The sequence below is a fragment of the Equus quagga genome, chromosome 7 (genome assembly GCF_021613505.1).
Source record: "Equus quagga isolate Etosha38 chromosome 7, UCLA_HA_Equagga_1.0, whole genome shotgun sequence".
Lineage (NCBI taxonomy): Eukaryota > Metazoa > Chordata > Mammalia > Perissodactyla > Equidae > Equus > Equus quagga.
The window spans coordinates 1,609,218-1,626,805 of record NC_060273.1 but is presented as its reverse complement, the minus strand read 5'-3'; the positions used below and the strand labels follow the sequence as shown (position 1 = coordinate 1,626,805).

Here is a 17,588-nt window from a genome sequence, read left to right as displayed (position 1 = left end):
TCAGGGAGTGAACGCTGCCTGCTCTAGGATGCAGCCACTGCGGCAGAGAGGCGGGGCCAGGGCGGAAAGATCTAGAAACATCAGACTCGTAAGCAGGGTGGTAAGACCTGTTTAATTGTGAGTTCCTCTGAAGTTACAAGTGTAGCACCTCACAGGGTGTTCCCCTCTGTCACCATGATCTCTTGCAGACTCACAGGCTGCTGAGAACCCAGGGCCACTGAGGACAGCAGTGGCCCGGCAAGCCTGCAGACACACCAGCTGTGTGAACAATGTGGGGACAGCTGGGAAGGGCAGCCTGTCCGCCTGTCGGGCGTGTGGATACTGAGATGTGAAGAGTGAATGTGATGTCACCAGAGGGCTCAGGCCACGGCACCTGGACCCCACAATGTCCCCTGGGCCCCCAGGCCAACCTGGCAGAGCCACTCACGGTTAGCAGCTCTGATGCCAAGATGCTGCACAAGCACCGGAAATGTCTCTGAGGGCAGGGCCCCAGCAGGGAGACGCGAGCATGTGACAGCCAAGGGCCAGCCTCTGTGGGTCCTGGGAACTGCGCCCAGGACCCCTGCTCGAGTGCGTGAGCTAAAACCCACGTGGCCAGGAGGAGGTGCTCAAGGCCGCCTTGGTCAGGGGAGCTGAGCAGGCGTCTCGTTTAGAATCTTCTGGGCTATGGAGGAGAGGGCGGGAAACGCAGGGCTCTTGGGGAACTCCCGGATGAAGTCTCGGCCCTCCTCCAGGCTCCTTGTGAGCTCGGGGTCCAGGGGCACAGAGCCTGTGAAGACCGGAGGGGAGGGGCCGGGGAAGGGGTGAGGCGGTGAGAGGAGGTCCGGGCCAGGAGGGCATGTCCACTGCCACTCAGGAGCCTGTCGGCACTGCTTGCATCCAGTGGACACCCCGCTGGCGCTCCCGCTGAGGCGTGGAAGGTGCTCGGGCTCCATTTCCACCTCGAAGGCCGGCAGCCGGCCCAGCAGGTGCAGCACCCCACTCCCGCGCTCTGCCCGCTGGAGACGGTGCAGGACGAGCACTGGAGACAAGCCGGCAGGGACCACCGGTGCCCCCTGACAGAGGCGCTCCCGGAGCCACAGCCGCCCCTCTGCTCCTCCAGGGTCCCAGCAGCTGTTTCAGCTGTGGGGGCCCCTCAAAGCCTGGGGTGGGGCCAGCGTTCCCCTAACAGGGCAGCTCTCTCCGGCTGGTTAGTGGTAACCAACTTCTCAGAGATGAGCTGAAACCCACAGCTCGAGGCAGACGAGAGGAACTGGCTCTGCCATCTTTCTCTCTCTCAGGTGTTGGGGGCACAGGCAGGTCAGCCCACCCAGGGCAGAGGCCCGAGGGGGTGGCCCTGACTGCTCACCTAGGAAGGGGACTCCAGCATGTCTGGCCAGCTCCTCGCCACCTCCCCTGGAGAAGACGTTGGTGCACTCCTAGGACACAGAGGCATGGAGTCCCTCCAGGACTCGCTCTCCACACTTGAGGGGCTGGGCCAGGGATGGCAGCATCCTTGCCCCCAGTCACCCACGCCCCGCCCCACCCCAGGCTGGCAATCCGCCCAGCACCTCCCCACGACTCACCGCGCAGTGCGGGCAGACGAAGCCGCTCATGTTCTCCACGAGCCCGACCACCCGCAAGCCCGTCTTCCTACAGAAGGTCAGCTCCCGCCTCACGTCCCCCACGGACACCGCCTGAAGGCCGGCAAAGACACGAGACTGGCCAGTGGGCATCCCGGAAACTCAGCCAAGATGAGTGTGAAGAGCAGGGAAAAGCGTCCCCAGGGTGCAGTACCTGTGGTGTGGTGACCACGAGGGCCCCCAGGGGGCTATAGGGGCGCAGGGCGTCCACAGTGGCCATGTGCTCATCAGAGGTCCCTGGGGGTGTGTCCACAACCAGGTAGTCCAGCTGTCCCCAGGCCACGTCAGACACAAACTGCTTTATCAGCGCTGCAAAGATCCAGGGAGGCCGGGGCCTGTGAGGGGCTCCCTGAGCCCAGTGCCTCCACCAGCCTCCAGGCACAGAGCCAGCTCCACAGGCCCCGGGGCCGGCTGACAGCAGGACAGCCAGCAGGACAGCCAGCACGGGAGGAGCAGGTGGCGCAGCAGGGCGGCCATCCCTGCCCCAAGGAGCACTCCTTTCTCCCCAGCTGCTGGGCCCCCTCCACCCCTGCAGACTCCTGCTCAGGCCTTAGCCGAGGACGGTGAGCTGTGGCCTTCTCAGGAGTGGCTGAGCACCTCCAGCACTCTTGGCCGAGAGATGGCACCTGCGGTGGGACACCCATTGGCACGTGCTGAAGACCCCACCCCAGCCTGCTGCTCGCCACTGGTGGCCTCGCACTGCCAGTTAGACGGGCTTAATGCCACCTGCTGGTGCAAGGGCACCGAGGCCAGCCTCGGCGCCCCCACAGCATCCGCCACAGCATGGGTGGCCTCCTGTCTGAGCAGCCCAGCCCTGTCTGCCCCAGGGGTGGGGACGCGGTAGCTGGACGCGCATGCGCTGACTGCTCATGGGAGCCGCGGACAGTGGCTTAGAAGTGAAGAGGCTCCAGCTTTACCCGAGGGCCATGCTGTGTGGGGAGGCCGGGGCGGGAGGAGAGCTGGCCTGGCTCCCACGCAGCTTTTTAACTGAACATGGAGGGGGCCGCGGGAAGAGGCTGTCCCCTGCCCGGTCATTACCGTTCTTCTTGGGGCCTCTCCACACCACGGCCTCGTCCGGCTTCTCCAGGAGGAAGCCCACGGACATGAGGGAGATGCTCTGCTCCTGGTCCACAAAGACAGGCACCCAGCCACTGTCACACTGGTGCACAGCCCTGCCCTGTGCCCGGAGCATGCGGGGGATGCTGGGGCCACACAGGTCCACGTCGAGGATCCCCACCTGCAGGGAGGCAGGACATGCACATGGTGTATAGGGGCCTCCCAAGGCAGGGACACCGTCAAGCAGGAAGAAACCAGCCGGCTGCCCTGTGTGTCCACCCCCAAGGGGCAGGGGTGGCTCAGGAGGGGAAAGAGGGAGGGTCGCACCTTTTTGCCCGCGTGGCGCAGGGCCAGGGCCAGCTCCGTGGAGATGGTGCTTTTCCCAACACCCCCCTTTCCTGAGAGGACGAGGATGATGTGCCGGACGCCGGCCAAGTTTCCAGGCTCTGGTCAGGAGGATAAGAGGGGAGGTGAGCAGGGAGGGCCTTTCACACCAGATGCTCTTCACTGCTCACTCCCCACAGGGTCACCAAGCACCTCCCACATTTGAGTCCTGAGACCTGCCCTTCACCCCACTGACCGCTGACCTGCTGGTTCCTCCAAAGCTGCTGCCCCCGCTCCCATCTGAAGTGGGGCTGCTAGGGCAGGCAATGCCCCCAAACCACTCCTCTTTCTAGTGTGCACATGTGTGACTGCACACCTGTGAGCTGGCAGGCACATGGGTGAAACGACCCAGAGACTGCCAGCTCCCAGCTGACTCCAATGGGAAATGGGCGCAGATGAACATCGTCACAGCCTGGTGGTATGTCCGTGCCGGGGGAGCTCCTACCCCTGCTCCTAGGACCCATGTCTGATCTGTGGGCTCCCAGCCTGCTCCCCTGGGGTCAGAAGAGGACTCAAGGCAGCCCTGGGCTCTAGTTCTCAGGAGGGACACTTACAGCTCTGGGGACCCAGCATCACCTGGCTACCTCAAGGCCTGCTCTTGTGTTGGCCGGGCCTTAAGAAGCCCCAAGTACAAAAGGGCAGCCACGGGATGCACGCTCCTCAGGCAGGCCTCGGGCCCAGCAACTCTGGATCCCTGTGGCCGCCAGCCATTCTGCCCCAGCTCCTCTTCCTTCCAATGAGCCCGAATTGACACCGAGTAAATATTCACCATCTCAATCACTGCCACCCCACAGGGGTGCCATCTGCATACACACAGCCCTCAGCCTCATACCCCCAGGTTCCTGCCTCAGCGCCCTGGGGGCCTCACCATCCCCATTCCCACTGGGCTCCAACAAGCTGCTCTCTCCAGCACCCTCGCCACACACCCAGGCCCTCGGGAGAAGCTCAGCAAACGACACATAAATGCTGTCCCTCCTCCTGACCCACCTCTTGGTCTTGCTAGGCCTCCAAGGCCTCCCTAGGGAGAACTCGGAGGGCACCCGCCCTGGCTTTCAGGCAGGTCCTTGTCACAAATTCGTTACAGTGCTCCTCCCAGGCCTCCTTCCAGCAGTCGGGGCTGGGAGATCTCGTAAGGTGACGAGGAAAGGGCACACTCCCCATCCAGATCTCTGCCAGCAAACACCAAGCCCCTGACATCTGGGCTCGAGGTCACCCCTGCCGCAACTTAGAAGGTTGTTACTTGCATTGCTTTACTACCAAAAGCTAGCTAGGAGTCAATTTCACTTCTGTGGGGGGGAGGGGCAGGGTGACCGGAAAGAGCAAGCCACTGTGGATCCTGATTTCTCCTCTGCTGTTAGTGCGGTTCTGTGCAGCCAATCTCCCAGCAGTGACAACTTGCTTTCCCCACTGGTAGGAGTGGGGAATTTTATCTGCTTGAGCATCAAAAAGGACCCTGATGTGCTCAGGTAACTGGAAGGAGCAGTGAACTTCTCACACAGCAATCCTTAGGGGTCAATCACGAGAACCTTTCACTCTTAAGTAAAGTGACAAAGTTTATGAGTAGATGAGCAATGACGTATTTACCCAGTGCCTACCGTGGGAGACTGTGCTGGAAGGGGCAAAGGAAAGCAGTAGCTGCCCACAGAAGGACCTCAGGCCCCATTCACAGACAAGCCCCTGACAGCCTCCTTACTAAGTCCGCCCAACAGCTATTATTTGATACACTAGACAAACAGGTAAATTTTTGTATACAAAGAATCTCTCTGGAAAGCCTCTGGGCACAGGGAGGTCTTGTGTTTTGGCTTTTTTCTGCATACCCCATTAGGCCTTCTGAGGTTTTTTTAATTTTTTTTTTTTTGAGGAAGACTGAGCCTGAGCCAACATCCGTGCCCATCTTCCTCTACTTTATATATGGGATACCTATCCCAGCATGGCTAGCCAAGTGGTGCCATGTTCGCACCTGGGATCCAAACCCGTGAACCCGGGGCCAGAGAAGTGGAACGTTGGAACTTAACCGCTGCACCACCCCTCCGGCCCCAGCCTTTTGAGTTTTTAATGTGCATTTTTTCAACCCTAGTTAAAAAAGAAGCCTGGATCAATCTAGAAGATAATCTTCACACTTTGCAGTAAGTCTGGCCTTATCATAACAAGCCGTTTCAGATGTTTTTCTCCAGTGTTACATTTATAAACTGATGGATGAGTAAAGCGGTCTAAAAGCTTGGTGCCCAAGATACCAGACACACGTCTTTTAGAAGGTAACGTGCCCAACCACTACCTATGGAACCTATTCTGGCTCACCTGTGCAAATCCGATCACACCTACTTGCGTGTATTCCGTTCCACACACTTCCGTGTTTCTAAGTACTAAGGCTGAGAAAGCTAGAATACTACTTCCACAGAGAATTAGAGGCGTGTGAAGTCCTAGTTTCTTCTCTTTAAAACTCAGCACTTACGACTTCTTTTGAAGTCCTGTTTAAAATCTAAGATTCAAAGCTTCCGGATCACCAGGCCACCAAATCAAAAACCCACGGCATAAAACGGGGCAGTATTTCTGCTTTTCACATCAAAAACTGGTCTGTGTTATCTGCAGACACGGACGACGGTCCCCTGCGTGGCACATGCACGCGCGGCGCTGTCATCACCGCGGACTCGCCCCTGAAGGCGTCGTGCACACCCACACGGCACCTCTGCGGCCGTAACGCAATCGTTAAGAGGACGACCTGCTAAAAGCCCAGAGCCCGGACCAGCGGCTGCCGGCCGACCCCTTTCCGCTCCCCTCGGCTGCACGGACCCGACGCTGCCCACGGGTCCCGCACACTCACCCGCGGCCGCCTCCATCCCTCCCGCGGCGCCGCGCGGCTTCCGTCCACTTCCTCCGGCGACCCCCCCCCCCCGCCTTCAGGCCAGAGTGAAGAGCCTTCGGACCAATGAGCAGCGCGAGCCCGCCCACTGACCCCTCTTGATAGGCCACTCGCGCTTCCCTCAACCAATCAGTTCGCACGTGGGGGTGCACGCAGATTCCGGCGCGGACGGCGTACCGGAGACGGACCCACTTCCGTATCAATGCCTGACTATGGGGCCGCCTCCCTTCCTGCCCCGAGTCCAGTGGCCGCGCGGGCCTTGTCTCCGGGCGCTTGAGATCGACCAATGGGGACGTCGAGTCAGGACTGACAGGGCCAGCAGCCTCTCGGCAAGAGGCTTGTGCGGCATGGCCGCCCCCGCCGAAGGCCCGAGCGGGCGCGCCCGCCTGCGCGGCGGAGCCACTGCGGCGCGGGGGGCGGGCCGCGGGGCGGGGATTGTTTACGTCTCGTTCGGGAGCGGAAAGTAGGTCACGGCCGGCCCGGCGCAGCGCGGCGGCGGCGGAGCGGCTGCAGGTGAGCGCGGCGGGGCGCGTCCGCGCCTCCCGGGCCCCACCGTCGCCCGGCTCGGGACGGCCGCTCCTTGCGGGAGCTGCGGGCGGTGGGGCCCGGCCGCGCCTTTGTGCCCGCGGGCGGCGGCGCCGGGAGGGCCTGGGCTCGGCGGCGGCGCTGCAGGCCGAGCGGGCAGTGGGCGGCGGCTGCCCCGCAGCGGTAGGCCTACCGCGCTGCGCCCGGAGGAACTCCCGCAGCAGCGCTCGAAACGGGCATTAGTACGAGGCCCGTTTCGAAATGCCCCGCTGCTCCGGGGTCTGGGGGCGCGCTGCACGGCTCCGGGGCGGGGCCCGTCTCGGGGCCGCTCCTTCCGCGCGCACCGCCTGCGGTGGCTGCGGCCGGGCCGGGCGGTGAGGGAGCGGGGTGGCCGCGCTGCCGGCGGGAGGGGAACTGGGTCCGCAGGCGCGCGCTGCCGTCCCTCGAAAGCTGCGCTGCGTTCCCTCCCTGGCGCGCTGGCCTGCGAGCCTGGCGGGGCCTCACCGGGGCAGCGCCTGCCCTCCTGGGGGTTCAGTCCAGGGGGGAGCCAGGCGGGAGAGGATCGTAGAAACGCACATGTCACTATAAGTCGCATGTGGGAGCTAAGAGCCACAGAGGGGTGGGGAAGGCCGTTCCGGGCAAAGGGCGCAGGAGAACTCGGTAGGCTTGGAGGACTCTGCATTTTATCATAAGAACAATGGCAAGCCCTGAGGACTTCTAAGATTTGTTTAAGTTGTTAGCATTTGTGTTTGGAAAAGCTTGGCGGTCGGGAGTGAAGTGGGAGGAGCCAGAGCGAAGAGAGTTGTGTAGGGGGGAGGGCGTGGTGGCAGTGGGGATGGAGAGATGGGTTCAGGACATGTTTTGGAGGTGGCGTGGCGGGTGCGGGAGCGTGAGGCAGCGGTGGGAAGGAGGAAGCTGTCGGGATGACTGCCGCGTGCCTGGCATGAGGAACTGGGAGGCTGGAGATGCCATTTGTCAAACTCGACAATGGAGGAGGAGCCAGGGGCGTTTTGAGATGGCTGCGGGACAGGCAAAACAGCTGGGTTCGGGAGACTGAGCTGGGAGAGGGACCGAGACCGGGCCGGAGAGTCATGGATGTCTGGATGGCGTTGCACACGCTCTACCTGGTTCTCCTCCAGGTGCTCGCACCCTGGTGTGAGGTACAAGTTTATGAAGAGAGGTCCCTGGGACCTGGTTTGGCCTCACCTTTGTGGGTCTGGCACAGCCGGCCGGGGGCAGAGTGCGGGCTTGCGGGGAGACCCTCCGCTGTGCTGCGAGCCTTCCTTTGCTCACACCCTGTTTTCTTCCAGTTTCTGTCGGCCATGGCCAGGCGCCCCCGGAGCAGCAGAGCATGGCATTTTGTGCTGAGTGCAGCGCGCCGAGACACAGACGCCCGGCCCATGGCTCTGGCCGGGACCGCCAGCTGGGGCTACGACTCTGATGGGCAGGTAGGTCCCAGTGAGTGAGGCGGACGTGGCTGGACTAAGGTGCGGGGACACCCGAGGCAGGCGTTGCCTGGACAGGGAGTGAGACAGAAAGATGCTGCTGAGGGCAGAGGAGGCGCCAGCCCCGAGCCCACTGTCCTGTGCACGTCCTGCTCACAGGCTCTTCACCCTGGTTCGGGGCCCACGTGCCCCGGGGTGACAGGACCTCAGGACACACAGCACGGTTGTCTCTGCTCTTTCCTCTGAAGAGGGTGGCAGTTGATTCTTTGGTCAGTTCGTTCAACAAAAACGTCCCCATTCTATTTGCCCAACCAGTTGCCAAAAGTAGTTGTTAACCCACTGTGCATCTTTCTGGCTGTTCCTCTGCCTGCACAAATATGTGCTCTATGTTCGTGTATTTACATGTTAAAGAACTTTGATTCTTGAAGCCCAAAGTTCCTGTGCCTTCCCCGTCTCAGCGACTCCTGAGCTCTGGGATACCCAGCAGCATGGAGGCAGTGGGAAGAGCAGCTCAGCTATCTGTCCCTTGCCGGTTGCCTGATGTCCTGAGAGCTTTGAGCCAGAGCCTGAGCCCTGCGGGGCAGGATGGGGTATGGCTTCTGTGCCTGTCGGGGGCGGCTCTCAGTTGGCTTCTGAATCTCTTAGACTGGGGGGGGAAGTTGGCTCTCTCCTGAGTCACCCCGCTGCTCCCTGCAGGGGTGATGCTTGGGTGACTTGGCTCTGCTCTGTCACAGCCACCTAGTGTTGTCACCCTGGCTTAGCCGAGTGTCTTGGGTGGGGATAGGGGGGTGCCTCTCCTCCCTCAAGGGTAGCTGAGCTCTGCGGAACTGCCAGCCTGGGGGCTGTAGCTCTGGACTGGCAGCGTCCTGGACCTGTTCCTGGGGCCTCCTGACCCCCCTGCTCAGGCCAGTGTTCCTGCCCCTCCTCCAGTTCCCACTGACCCGAGGCCTGGAGCAGTCTGTGCTCCTGTGTCTGTGCTTGCGTTGCTGGCTCATTGCTGTGGGATGCAAGAGGCATCGTGGGGCCGGGACACAGTGTCTGACACACGCTCACAGCTTGTCTCGTCACTTAATGGGCCTGAAGTACTTGTGTGTGTGGGCGGGGCGGGCAGGCATGTGACCCTGGACACCTTTGAAGGGTGAGCACACCCACCTGTCTCTTCTGCCGTCACGCTCTCCTTAAGGCTTGCAGCGAGGCTGGGTGTGCCCTGTCCCGGGGGTTGGCGTGCTGGTTGCCACCCAGCTTGACCTCGGGGCCTGTGGTGGTCAGCTCTGTGCCCCTGGCTCCTGCCTCAGTGGGAAGGTGTTGCCTGTGGCTAGCAGTGGGCCTGCCGTGGCTTTGGGGGGCCCACTGTTCCATGCTGGCGGGGGGCTTTCAGCCTGCTGCGTCTCCTGTCTGGTGTCTGTCTCTCACTGGGGCTCCATCTCCTCGCTCCCTTAGCTCAGGCTCTCCCGCGGACTCCTGGAGCTTCTGCGTGGGCCTTGGTGTGACAGGGAAGAAGGGAGGTCCAGGCCCTTCCCCTTCCCAAGGAGCGTCTGTTCTAGGGGGAGGGGGTAGCTGGAGAGGACGAAGGGCAACGTGAGGGGGGGCGCGGTGAGAAGGAAGAGGACGCACGTGCAGTGAGGGGCTGGCCATGCCTCTTTGGAGTGATGTCTGAAAGCCACCATCCAGGGGCAAAGGGCCCTTTTCCCTGGGGTCTGTGGACATGACAGGTGGCGGGGCGGAAGGCGGAAGGGGGCCTGGGCAGGGGTCTGGTGGGGGTGGGCCTTATTCTCAGGGCAGCAGGATCTGCCCCAGGTCTGCAGAGGGCATTTCAGGGAGGCAAGAGGAGCACCCAGAGACCGAGGGAAAGAGGGTGGGGGCCGAGCCGCAGTGGCTGTCTGCACCCTCTGGCCCCCGGGCAGTGAAACCCCAGCCCCTTGCGGGTTAGCCTTGGGTCCAGAGCCAAGGCGCATGTCTGGAGGAGCCTGTGTGGCTTCAGAGCAGGAATGACTAGGTGCCCAGGGCACATCCCTGGCTGGCCTCCAGGGAGGGCTGTGGGTCAGCTGGTCACCAGATCCTGGCCATCTCAGCGTGGGCGTCTGGCTGCTGGGCTTGGGTCAGGTGCCATAACCCAGCCCCCTCGTCAGATGGCTGGGTCCCCACTGAATGGTTTCCTGTGTCAAAAGCCTGAAGCGCTGGGCTTGTCAGGGCTTGGTGACAGGTTAAGAGCCACCCCTTGCATGGACAACAAGGGGGCCACTGCCCAGGACAGCTGTTGACCCCTTCATTGGGTCAAGACTGGCCTCTGCCACAGGACGCCCCTGCCTCAAGCCTCCACAGTGGGGCTGTAGCGTATTCATGATCAGGAAGCCGCCTGGAGACGGGATGGCTGAGCATGCAGCCCCACCTGGTGGCTCATTAGTGGCTGGGCCTCCAGGGCCCTCTTTGCTGTGCAGAAATGGGGTTAAGCCCTTGCGCCCGTTCCCAGGAGGCCAGTGGGGCCGTAGGCCTTTGGGAAGGAGGTTCCCCAGTTCCTGTGCCAGGAGGAGGTGTCCAGGGTCACTGTGGAAAGGTGGGCTGGCTGTGCACTTGGGCCCCAGGGAAGCCCTTTGAGGCCGGTCCTCTGGATCCCTCCCTGGGGCATCAGAGACGTCCACTGTTGGCCTTTGGTGGGCTCGGGGCAGGCGGTAGGGACAGGGCCAGCTGGGGGAACAGACTGCCCTTTTCTCCCAGCACAGTGACTCAGACTCAGACCCCGAGTACTCATCCCTGCCGCCGTCCATCCCCAGCGCGGTGCCTGTCACTGGGGAGTCCTTCTGCGACTGTGACAGTCAGAGTGAGGCCTCCTTCTGCAGCAGCCTGCACGCAGCGCACCGGGGCAAGGACTGCCGCTGTGGGGAGGAGGATGAGTGTGAGCACCTGGCGCAGGCCGCCTGGGCTGGTGGGGAGCTCCTGGGCCGGGTGGGGAGGCCCGGCAGGGCTCCGAGGCTGCCCTAGCCTGGGCCTGTGGCTCCCACAGATTTCGACTGGGTCTGGGACGACCTGAATAAGTCCTCGGCCACTCTGCTGAGCTGCGACAATCGGAAGGTCAATTTCCACATGGAGTACAGCTGTGGCACGGCAGCCATCCGGGGCACCAAGGAGCTGGGGGAGGGCCAGCACTTCTGGGAGATCAAGATGACCTCACCCGTCTACGGCACCGACATGGTAAGTGGCCAGCTGGGTGGGGGGAGCTGCTGGGCGCCCTAGCCCCGGGCCCCCTCTGCCCGCCTGTTGTTCCCAGATGGTGGGCATTGGGACGTCAGACGTGGACCTGGACAAGTACCACCACACGTTCTGCAGCCTGCTCGGCAGGGACGAGGACAGCTGGGGCCTCTCCTACACGGGTGCGTGGGGCCCCGAGGGCAGGCAGGGCTGGGCAGGGCCCTGAGGCAGGAGGGCTCACCCTGAGCCTGCTGCCCCCAGGCCTCCTCCACCACAAGGGCAACAAGACGAGCTTCTCCTCAAGGTTTGGCCAGGGCTCCATCATCGGGGTGCACCTGGACACCTGGCATGGCACGCTGACCTTCTTCAAGAACAGGAAGTGCATAGGTGAGGGCACCCGCGGCCCATGGAGACGCACACCTGCTGCCGAGGCCCCGAGGGAAGTGCACATGGGGCCCGGGCTGAGCACCCCGAGGCTTCTGAAGGGCTGTCCTCGCAGAGGCTTGAGGTCCCAGGGTCCCCAGTGGGTGGGACAGCACAAGGGCCGGTGGGAATCCTGGCGTCCTCAGTTACCTTAGGAGGATGTGCCCCTTCTTTAGGGGTGGCGGCCACCAAGCTGCAGAATAAGAAGTTCTACCCGATGGTGTGCTCGACGGCGGCCAAGAGCAGCATGAAGGTGATCCGCTCGTGCGCCAGCATCACCTCCCTGCAGTACCTGTGCTGCTACCGCCTGCGCCAGCTGCGGCCCGACTCGGGGGACACGCTCGAGGGCCTGCCACTGCCACCTGGCCTCAAGCAGGTGCTGCACCACAAGCTGGGCTGGGTCCTGAGCATGAGCTGTGGCCGCCGCAAGTCCCCGGCACCGTCGCCCAAGGCCTCGGCCGGTCCCAGCAGCCCTGAGACCCGGCGCTGCCAGAGGAAGCGCTGTCGACGGACCTAACTTATCTTCCGTGGAAACTGCCTTCCGCAGCCACAGCCAGAGCCGGGCAGAGTCGTCTCGGCCCCTGCCTCCAGGCAACAGGAGAGGGAGGAGTGGAGCTGAGCTGTCTCCGCTGTTCCTCTGCCGCCGAGGCTGGGACAGGCCCTGTGACCCAGAGACCAAGGCTGTCCAGTCCATCTGCTTCCTGGGACAGGTGCAGGGCCTCCTGGGCACGGCGCTCTGGCTCTTGGGGACTCAGACTGCGGGCCCGGGCAGCTGGGCCCAGAGGCTGTGCGCTGCCGCGGAGGAGGACGGCCTCGCCGGAGGCCAGCTTTTCCGTCGCTGGCAGCCTCGGGTCTTTCTTAACTTGCTTTGCATGTTGTCAGCTGCCGTTCCTCCCTCCGAGACTGAAGTGACGGTAATAAACTCGGTTTGCGTCTGGCACCCACGTGGCAGTAGAGTTAAAGCAGCCCCTCCCGGGCGCACAGGTGCCCTGGCTTTTCTCCCGTCGGGTCTGGTTGTGTCGCAACACCTTTGAGAGGAGATGGCCTTGTTCTCTTCTCTCTTTCGAGACTTCGTCTTACTGCTTCTCTCTGAAGGTGCCACCCCCAAGTCTCCAGGTGACCAGCGTTTATCCCCCCAGTGAGGACCTTGGGCACTCCCCAGCCCTTCCTGACCGTCCCAGTTGGCCACCAGTCTCACGGCTAATGTGTACAGAGCCCAGGGTACACGAACCCCACCCCACATTCTCCAGACTCTCCAGCTGGTTTGGTGTTTCCTGGTGAGAATTGCCTCTTCTGCTCATCCGTTATCCAAGAGCTTTCCCTGCTCCCCTCCCCTGGTGCCTCCTGGTTTTGGGTCAGTCCCCAGGGTGGGTTGTGTTCTGTCCAGCGGGAGGCGTTGTCAGGAGCCCAGGTCCAGCAGGAGGTCAGGGTCAGTGGTAGTCAAGAAGAGGTAGATGCGGCGCGAAAGGTCAGGCCCCACCCTCCGGGGCCGCACACCCTCGCCCGCCTCCACGGGGAGGTCCGCCAGGAGGGCCAGGCGCTCCTGCTCCGTGCTGCAAGCTGCATATGCCTAAGACAGGCACGAGGATGAACAGGGCAGGCCTGGAGGACCTGGCCTCCATACCTGGGGGCTGGGAGTGGGCTGGGGACCCACCTGCTGCAGAAGGCGAGGGGAGGGGAAGGCGGAGACGACAGCCTCGGCCACGGCCGGGCTGACCCGGTTGAACTGTGTAATCTGCCGCCGCCAGGCCCCCCGCAGCCCTGTGCCATCTCTTGCTACTTGCTCGCCTGCGGCCCAGCGCCCTGCCACGCAGAAGGAGAAGGCTTGGGACTCCCGGTGCTGCCTGCAAATGGGCACGGTTGTAGGGAGGTGTCCCTTCTGCGCACCCAGCCCCCCAGCTCAGCAAACCTCTCAGCCCTCTCTGTTCTTAGAGGCCTTCCGTACTCCTGTCCCCGCTCCCACTGCAGCCACCAGCCAGGGTGGGGGTCACGCACCGGAAGGGGCGCTGGGCGAGGGCCTTGGTGAAGGCACACACGTGCTGACTCAGCTCCTGCCAGGAGGCCACCAGCAGCACGTCCAGGTTCGCCCAGAGCTGTAGGAGCACCAGGGCCTGAGGAGGAGACCTGCCTGTGGGTGTGGCTCAGAGGAGAGCTCCCCTGGGGGACACCCAGCTGAGACCAACCCTGTGTGTGACCCTGGGACCAACCCCAGCCCCTGCTGGGCCTTAGAGAGCAGCCCAAGCGCCTGGGTCAAGGCCAACCACTTTACCCAACCCAACCAGCCTCACCTCCTCCACCTCGGGCCACCTGACTGCCAGCTCAGCACAGGCCACCGCTGGATTCTTTGGTTGCCGCATCTCCTGGGTGCTGGGCTGGCGGGACCTGAGCAGAGATGACTGTCCCTCCAGCTCCCCACACCCTGTCGGTCCCACCCTCCTTGAGTTTTCCTGCTTCCCCTAGAGCCCACCCGGAGGAGGTGGCTAGCTGTCACAGCAGTCTTCAAAGCCACCCTTACCTTTCCCCCGAACTCCCCCTTCCCAGTGAGGCCTGCTAAGGGTGTTAGGGGACCAGTACCACAGGTAGGCGTCCAGCCCGATGACAGCCAGGTGGGGGCAGGCATGGCTCTCAGGAGGGACCCAGGGCACTGAGCAGGTTGGGCCACAGATCTGCAAGCCAAGAAGGGTTACTATGCGTGTTGTTCTGGGCTGTGGCAGGCGGGGGCCACAGGCCGCCAGGCCACCACCAGTTTCCAGAGAGAAGAGGAACGAGGCCAAGAATGACCCAGTGGTTCTGGGAGGAGACTGGAGTGGACTCCCTCTGCCCAGCCAGCTCTCTTTAAAAACCAGCTTTGTGCATCCTGTAAAGCTAAGGGGACAGACAACCCACGAAAGCTGATGGGCAGGTCCCAGGCTCCTAGAAGAGCTGGACTGAGAACCACCCCCATTCCTGGTCCGCCTCTGCCCCTAGCCTGGCATTTGCCTGCCATACATCAAGTGCTCCATAGATGCTGAGCCTGAGACACTAGGATCCGGCAGAAGGTCTAAGCTAATGCCACTCTGGTGGCATCATCAGCTGAGCAGTCCCCATTTCTCCTCCAGCCAGGTGGAGGCTGTGTTGTCAGCTGTCACAAGTGGACCGCAACCCGCAGCCCTAGTCCACAGCTTCACCAGTTTATCACCTCTGAGTTCTGACTCAGCTTTTCAGAGGACCCTCCTCATTCTGGCTTCTGGCTTCTAGAAGCAACAGTGGCTCCCCTCTGCTCCCAGGCCAAGAGCCCAGCTGGCTTTCCCCATCTCACCCAGAACATCTGGTGGTTGCTGACCACAGAGGTGCCCCAGCCCGCCGCATGCCCTCTCCCGCCCCTCCCTCCTTGAGCATGGACTGGCAAAGAGTGCGTGTGGCCGGGGACCCAGCTGCTCACGATTTGTGGAGAAGTTCTACTGCCCCCATGTGAGTACCTGGGTCAGCTGGACGACACCCTGCAGAAACTCCTCGGGCTCCAGCAGCAGCAGGAGGTCCTGCTCATCTGCAGCCCACACCTCAGGAGGCACCTGTGGGGACATCCAGGGGCACGGCTGCCCACCCCCAGCCCCGCATGCTCCAGGGCCTCCGTCTGGGCACCCCAGCAGCTTTGAGGCTCCATCAGGACTGCGCTACAGAAGCCCAGTGTTCTGACTCCAAGACCAGCCCAGGGTGCAGCTGAGTTCAGGCTCTGGACCCCAGCCCTGCAGCGTACCAGCAGAGCCACTTGGGTGTCACCAGCTCAGTGTTCCCCGTTCCTAGCTTACTGGTCTGGAGAACACACCCCCCCACAGCTGCTGTCTTTCAGGACCAATGCCTCGTGTGAAACCACAGACAGAAAACACGAACCCAGGCTGCACTCTAAACCCAGAACATGGGGCTGCTGGTGGCAGTAACCCGGGATACTCACACTGCGGGGGCAAGGGTCTGGCTTCACTCTGCACCATCTGAGGCTCCGGGCCGGGCACTGGGGCTCCACTTGGTACTCACAGCCCAGGGTGCCCAGGGCCTCCATCAGGATGTCGGCGCCAGCATCTTCCAGGATGGCTGGGATGGCGGGAGAGACAACTGTCACTCCTTCCTCCCCCTACGTGAAGACACTGGTGGGGAGGGGGAGACAGCAAACCCACAGCTTGGCCGGCGCGGTACAAACACCCTGATTAACAAACACACCGGCTCCCAGGGTGCAGATCGGGCCACATGGCCGAGTCTGTCTCTTAAGCCAGCTCCCCAGGCGGGAAGGGGCGCCGATTCCGGGCCAACTGCGGCCTCGACGGCAGCCCCACCCGCAGTCGGGCCGGACAAGCGCGCAGTGAGCACGGCCCGGGCTCCGGCGCCCCCCAGGCCCCGCCCCCGCCTCGGCCCGGGGCTCCCCTCGGCCCTGGCACCTGGGTCCACGCGCACCACCAGGCGCCGCACGGCCTGCTCGGGCCGCAGCAGCCGCAGCGCCTGGGCCGCCCCGCGCTCCTCCGCCGGGGCCCGGGCCCTCGCGGCGGCCTCCGAGTCGGCTTCCGAGCCGGCGGGGCCCTCGGCGTCCGAGTCCGAGATCTCCCAGGTCGGGGGCCGCCGCTGGCCCCGGCCCCGGCGCGAGCCCCTGGCTCTCCCGGGCCCGACCCTCGCCATGGCCAGCCCGGCCTCTCCGCCGCTTCCGGTCGCGCCGGACGCCTTGTCGGGGACACCGGGCGCTTCCGGCGGCGGGCGGGGCTGGCGGCGGCTTCCGGCCGGAGCGCGGCGGCGGGCGCGGCCATGGCGCGGAAGAAGGTGCGGCCGCGGCTGATCGCCGAGCTGGCCCGGCGCGTGCGGGCCCTGCGCGAGCAGCGGGAGCGGCCGCGCGACTCGCAGCGCTACGCCCTGGACTACGAGACGCTGACGCGGCCGCCCTCGGGCCGCCGGCTGCCCGCGCGGGCCTGGAGCGACGCGCGCCGCGAGAGCCGCCTCCTGCAGCTGCTCGGCCGCCTGCCGCTCTTCGGCCTGGGCCGCCTGGTCACGCGCAAGTCCTGGCTGTGGCAGCACGACGAGCCGTGCTACTGGCGCCTCACGCGCGTGCGGCCCGACTACACGGCGCAGGTGCAGCCCCGTCTCCGCCCCGCGGGCGCCGCCACCTCCCCCGCGCGCGGCTCTGGGCTGGGGGTCTCCGGCCGCTGAGCTGGGGGCGAGCGAGCTCTCTGAGCTGATTCCCTCCCCACTTGCTTTGCAGAACTTGGACCACGGGAAGGCCTGGGGCATCCTGACCTTCAAGGGTAAGGCGTGGGAGACCAGGTGGGGGCTGCTGGCCACAGACCGTCCCGCGAGTGTGTGCGGTGAACCCCGCCCGGCCTTCTTTCCCCAGGAAGGACGGAGAGCGAGGCTCGGGAGATCGAGCAGGTCATGTACCACGACTGGCGGCTGGTGCCCAAGCACGAGGAGGCCGCCTTCACGGCTTTCACGCCGGTGCCCGAGGACACTCCGCGCTCTGTGCCCTACCCGCCCCTCCTCCGGGCCATGATCCTAGCAGAGCGACAGAAAAACGGGGACAGCAGCACCGAGGAGCCTATGCTGAATCTGGAGAGGGCAGGCATTGGTCCCTGGGACTACCCTGCGAAACAGAAGGCGAAGAGAAAGGCCAAGGGCACCCCCGTCTGAAGTGCCCGAACCGGGAGGCTGCCTGAAGGGTGTGAGCGGCAGGCACCCTTTTTGATGAAAGAAAATGTCTTTGGACGATGCCTACATCAGCCCCTCGGGAGCTTGGACCCGACCTCCCAGGGGCTTGTTCTGAGGCTCTGCGTTTTGGTGGCAAGGGGTCAGGCCAGACTCTGCATCTGGCCTCTGTCTCTGCTGACCCAACACTCAGTTCGGACCGAGGGGGCCACGCGGGAGGCGGCCGCTGGGGCAAAGCTGGAAGCAGCGGGGCCAGCAGGTGTGGAGGCCCCGCGCTGGCACCTGTCACTTCCAGGCGGCCTCCCCTTCCGCATTACATCTTGCCTCTGCCAGGATCCAGGCAGAAGCTGTGAACGCGAATAAAAGCAAATGAAGTAGCCCTGGGTCGTAGTTTGTTTGAGTTGGGGGCTCGGGGACGTAGCAGGTTCT

At 63.6% G+C, this 17,588-nt stretch overlaps 4 protein-coding genes across 9 annotated transcripts; 2 read left to right on the top strand and 2 right to left on the bottom strand.

The window, feature by feature from the left end:
• Window positions 1–93: 93 nt before the first annotated feature.
• On the bottom strand, window positions 94–6,035 carry NUBP2 (NUBP iron-sulfur cluster assembly factor 2, cytosolic). Its single transcript, XM_046667091.1, has 7 exons — window positions 5,884–6,035; window positions 3,006–3,124; window positions 2,661–2,859; window positions 1,777–1,931; window positions 1,566–1,676; window positions 1,349–1,418; window positions 94–769 (listed from the first exon to the last, which is right to left on the bottom strand). Exons 1-7 carry the CDS (start codon window positions 5,897–5,899, stop codon window positions 624–626), a joined length of 816 nt encoding a protein of 271 aa, XP_046523047.1. The 5' UTR covers window positions 5,900–6,035; the 3' UTR covers window positions 94–623.
• A 120-nt stretch (window positions 6,036–6,155) lies between these two features.
• SPSB3 (splA/ryanodine receptor domain and SOCS box containing 3) lies at window positions 6,156–12,441 on the top strand. 4 transcript variants are annotated; one of them, XM_046667085.1, is made up of 7 exons: window positions 6,156–6,435; window positions 7,758–7,895; window positions 10,608–10,785; window positions 10,894–11,081; window positions 11,158–11,260; window positions 11,340–11,465; window positions 11,678–12,441. In XM_046667085.1, the coding sequence occupies exons 2-7, from the start codon at window positions 7,770–7,772 to the stop codon at window positions 12,016–12,018; spliced, it is 1,062 nt and encodes a 353-aa protein (XP_046523041.1). In that variant the 5' UTR covers window positions 6,156–6,435; window positions 7,758–7,769; the 3' UTR covers window positions 12,019–12,441. The 4 variants fall into 4 exon arrangements, with proteins under 4 accessions (XP_046523041.1, XP_046523042.1, XP_046523040.1 ...); XM_046667086.1 differs by lacking the exon at window positions 6,156–6,435 and adding an exon at window positions 6,609–6,630; XM_046667084.1 differs by lacking the exon at window positions 6,156–6,435 and adding an exon at window positions 7,138–7,607 and having other exon boundaries at window positions 11,383–11,465; window positions 11,678–11,818.
• A 153-nt stretch (window positions 12,442–12,594) lies between these two features.
• On the bottom strand, window positions 12,595–16,196 carry EME2 (essential meiotic structure-specific endonuclease subunit 2). Of its 3 annotated transcripts, XM_046667088.1 has the most exons (8): window positions 15,911–16,186; window positions 15,433–15,569; window positions 14,960–15,052; window positions 14,076–14,167; window positions 13,790–13,883; window positions 13,497–13,612; window positions 13,156–13,345; window positions 12,595–13,071 (listed from the first exon to the last, which is right to left on the bottom strand). In XM_046667088.1, the coding sequence occupies exons 1-8, from the start codon at window positions 16,143–16,145 to the stop codon at window positions 12,901–12,903; spliced, it is 1,128 nt and encodes a 375-aa protein (XP_046523044.1). In that variant the 5' UTR covers window positions 16,146–16,186; the 3' UTR covers window positions 12,595–12,900. The 3 variants fall into 3 exon arrangements, with proteins under 3 accessions (XP_046523044.1, XP_046523045.1, XP_046523046.1); XM_046667089.1 differs by lacking the exon at window positions 14,960–15,052 and having other exon boundaries at window positions 15,911–16,189; XM_046667090.1 differs by lacking the exons at window positions 13,497–13,612; window positions 13,790–13,883 and having other exon boundaries at window positions 14,960–15,076; window positions 15,911–16,196.
• A 23-nt stretch (window positions 16,197–16,219) lies between these two features.
• Window positions 16,220–17,536, top strand: MRPS34 (mitochondrial ribosomal protein S34). The gene is made up of 3 exons (XM_046667093.1): window positions 16,220–16,589; window positions 16,720–16,762; window positions 16,852–17,536. The coding sequence occupies exons 1-3, from the start codon at window positions 16,269–16,271 to the stop codon at window positions 17,142–17,144; spliced, it is 657 nt and encodes a 218-aa protein (XP_046523049.1). The 5' UTR covers window positions 16,220–16,268; the 3' UTR covers window positions 17,145–17,536.
• Window positions 17,537–17,588: the final 52 nt, after the last annotated feature.

What these genes read in the sequence shown, in the direction of transcription:
- NUBP2 (XM_046667091.1), bottom strand. An exon ending in TCGTGGTCACCACACCACAG is followed by an intron (nt 1,677 to 1,776) that starts GTACTGCACCCT and finishes GCCGGCCTTCAG; the next exon opens with GCGGTGTCCGTGGGGGACGT. An exon ending in TCGTCTGCCCGCACTGCGCG is followed by an intron (nt 1,419 to 1,565) that starts GTGAGTCGTGGG and finishes TCTGTGTCCTAG; the next exon opens with GAGTGCACCAACGTCTTCTC.
- SPSB3 (XM_046667083.1), top strand. Translation starts at nt 7,413, where the DNA reads ATGCCATTTGTCAAACTCGACAATGGAGGAGGAGCCAGGGGCGTTTTG. An exon ending in TGCTCGCACCCTGGTGTGAG is followed by an intron (nt 7,608 to 7,757) that starts GTACAAGTTTAT and finishes GTTTTCTTCCAG; the next exon opens with TTTCTGTCGGCCATGGCCAG. An exon ending in CCGTCTACGGCACCGACATG is followed by an intron (nt 11,082 to 11,157) that starts GTAAGTGGCCAG and finishes TGTTGTTCCCAG; the next exon opens with ATGGTGGGCATTGGGACGTC.
- EME2 (XM_046667088.1), bottom strand. Translation starts at nt 16,145, where the DNA reads ATGGCGAGGGTCGGGCCCGGGAGAGCCAGGGGCTCGCGCCGGGGCCGG. An exon ending in GGTGGTGCGCGTGGACCCAG is followed by an intron (nt 15,570 to 15,910) that starts GTGCCAGGGCCG and finishes CCGCCATCCCAG; the next exon opens with CCATCCTGGAAGATGCTGGC. An exon ending in GGGCTGGACGCCTACCTGTG is followed by an intron (nt 13,884 to 14,075) that starts GTACTGGTCCCC and finishes ATCTCTGCTCAG; the next exon opens with GTCCCGCCAGCCCAGCACCC.
- MRPS34 (XM_046667093.1), top strand. Translation starts at nt 16,269, where the DNA reads ATGGCGCGGAAGAAGGTGCGGCCGCGGCTGATCGCCGAGCTGGCCCGG. An exon ending in GGCCCGACTACACGGCGCAG is followed by an intron (nt 16,590 to 16,719) that starts GTGCAGCCCCGT and finishes CTTGCTTTGCAG; the next exon opens with AACTTGGACCACGGGAAGGC. An exon ending in GGGCATCCTGACCTTCAAGG is followed by an intron (nt 16,763 to 16,851) that starts GTAAGGCGTGGG and finishes TTCTTTCCCCAG; the next exon opens with GAAGGACGGAGAGCGAGGCT.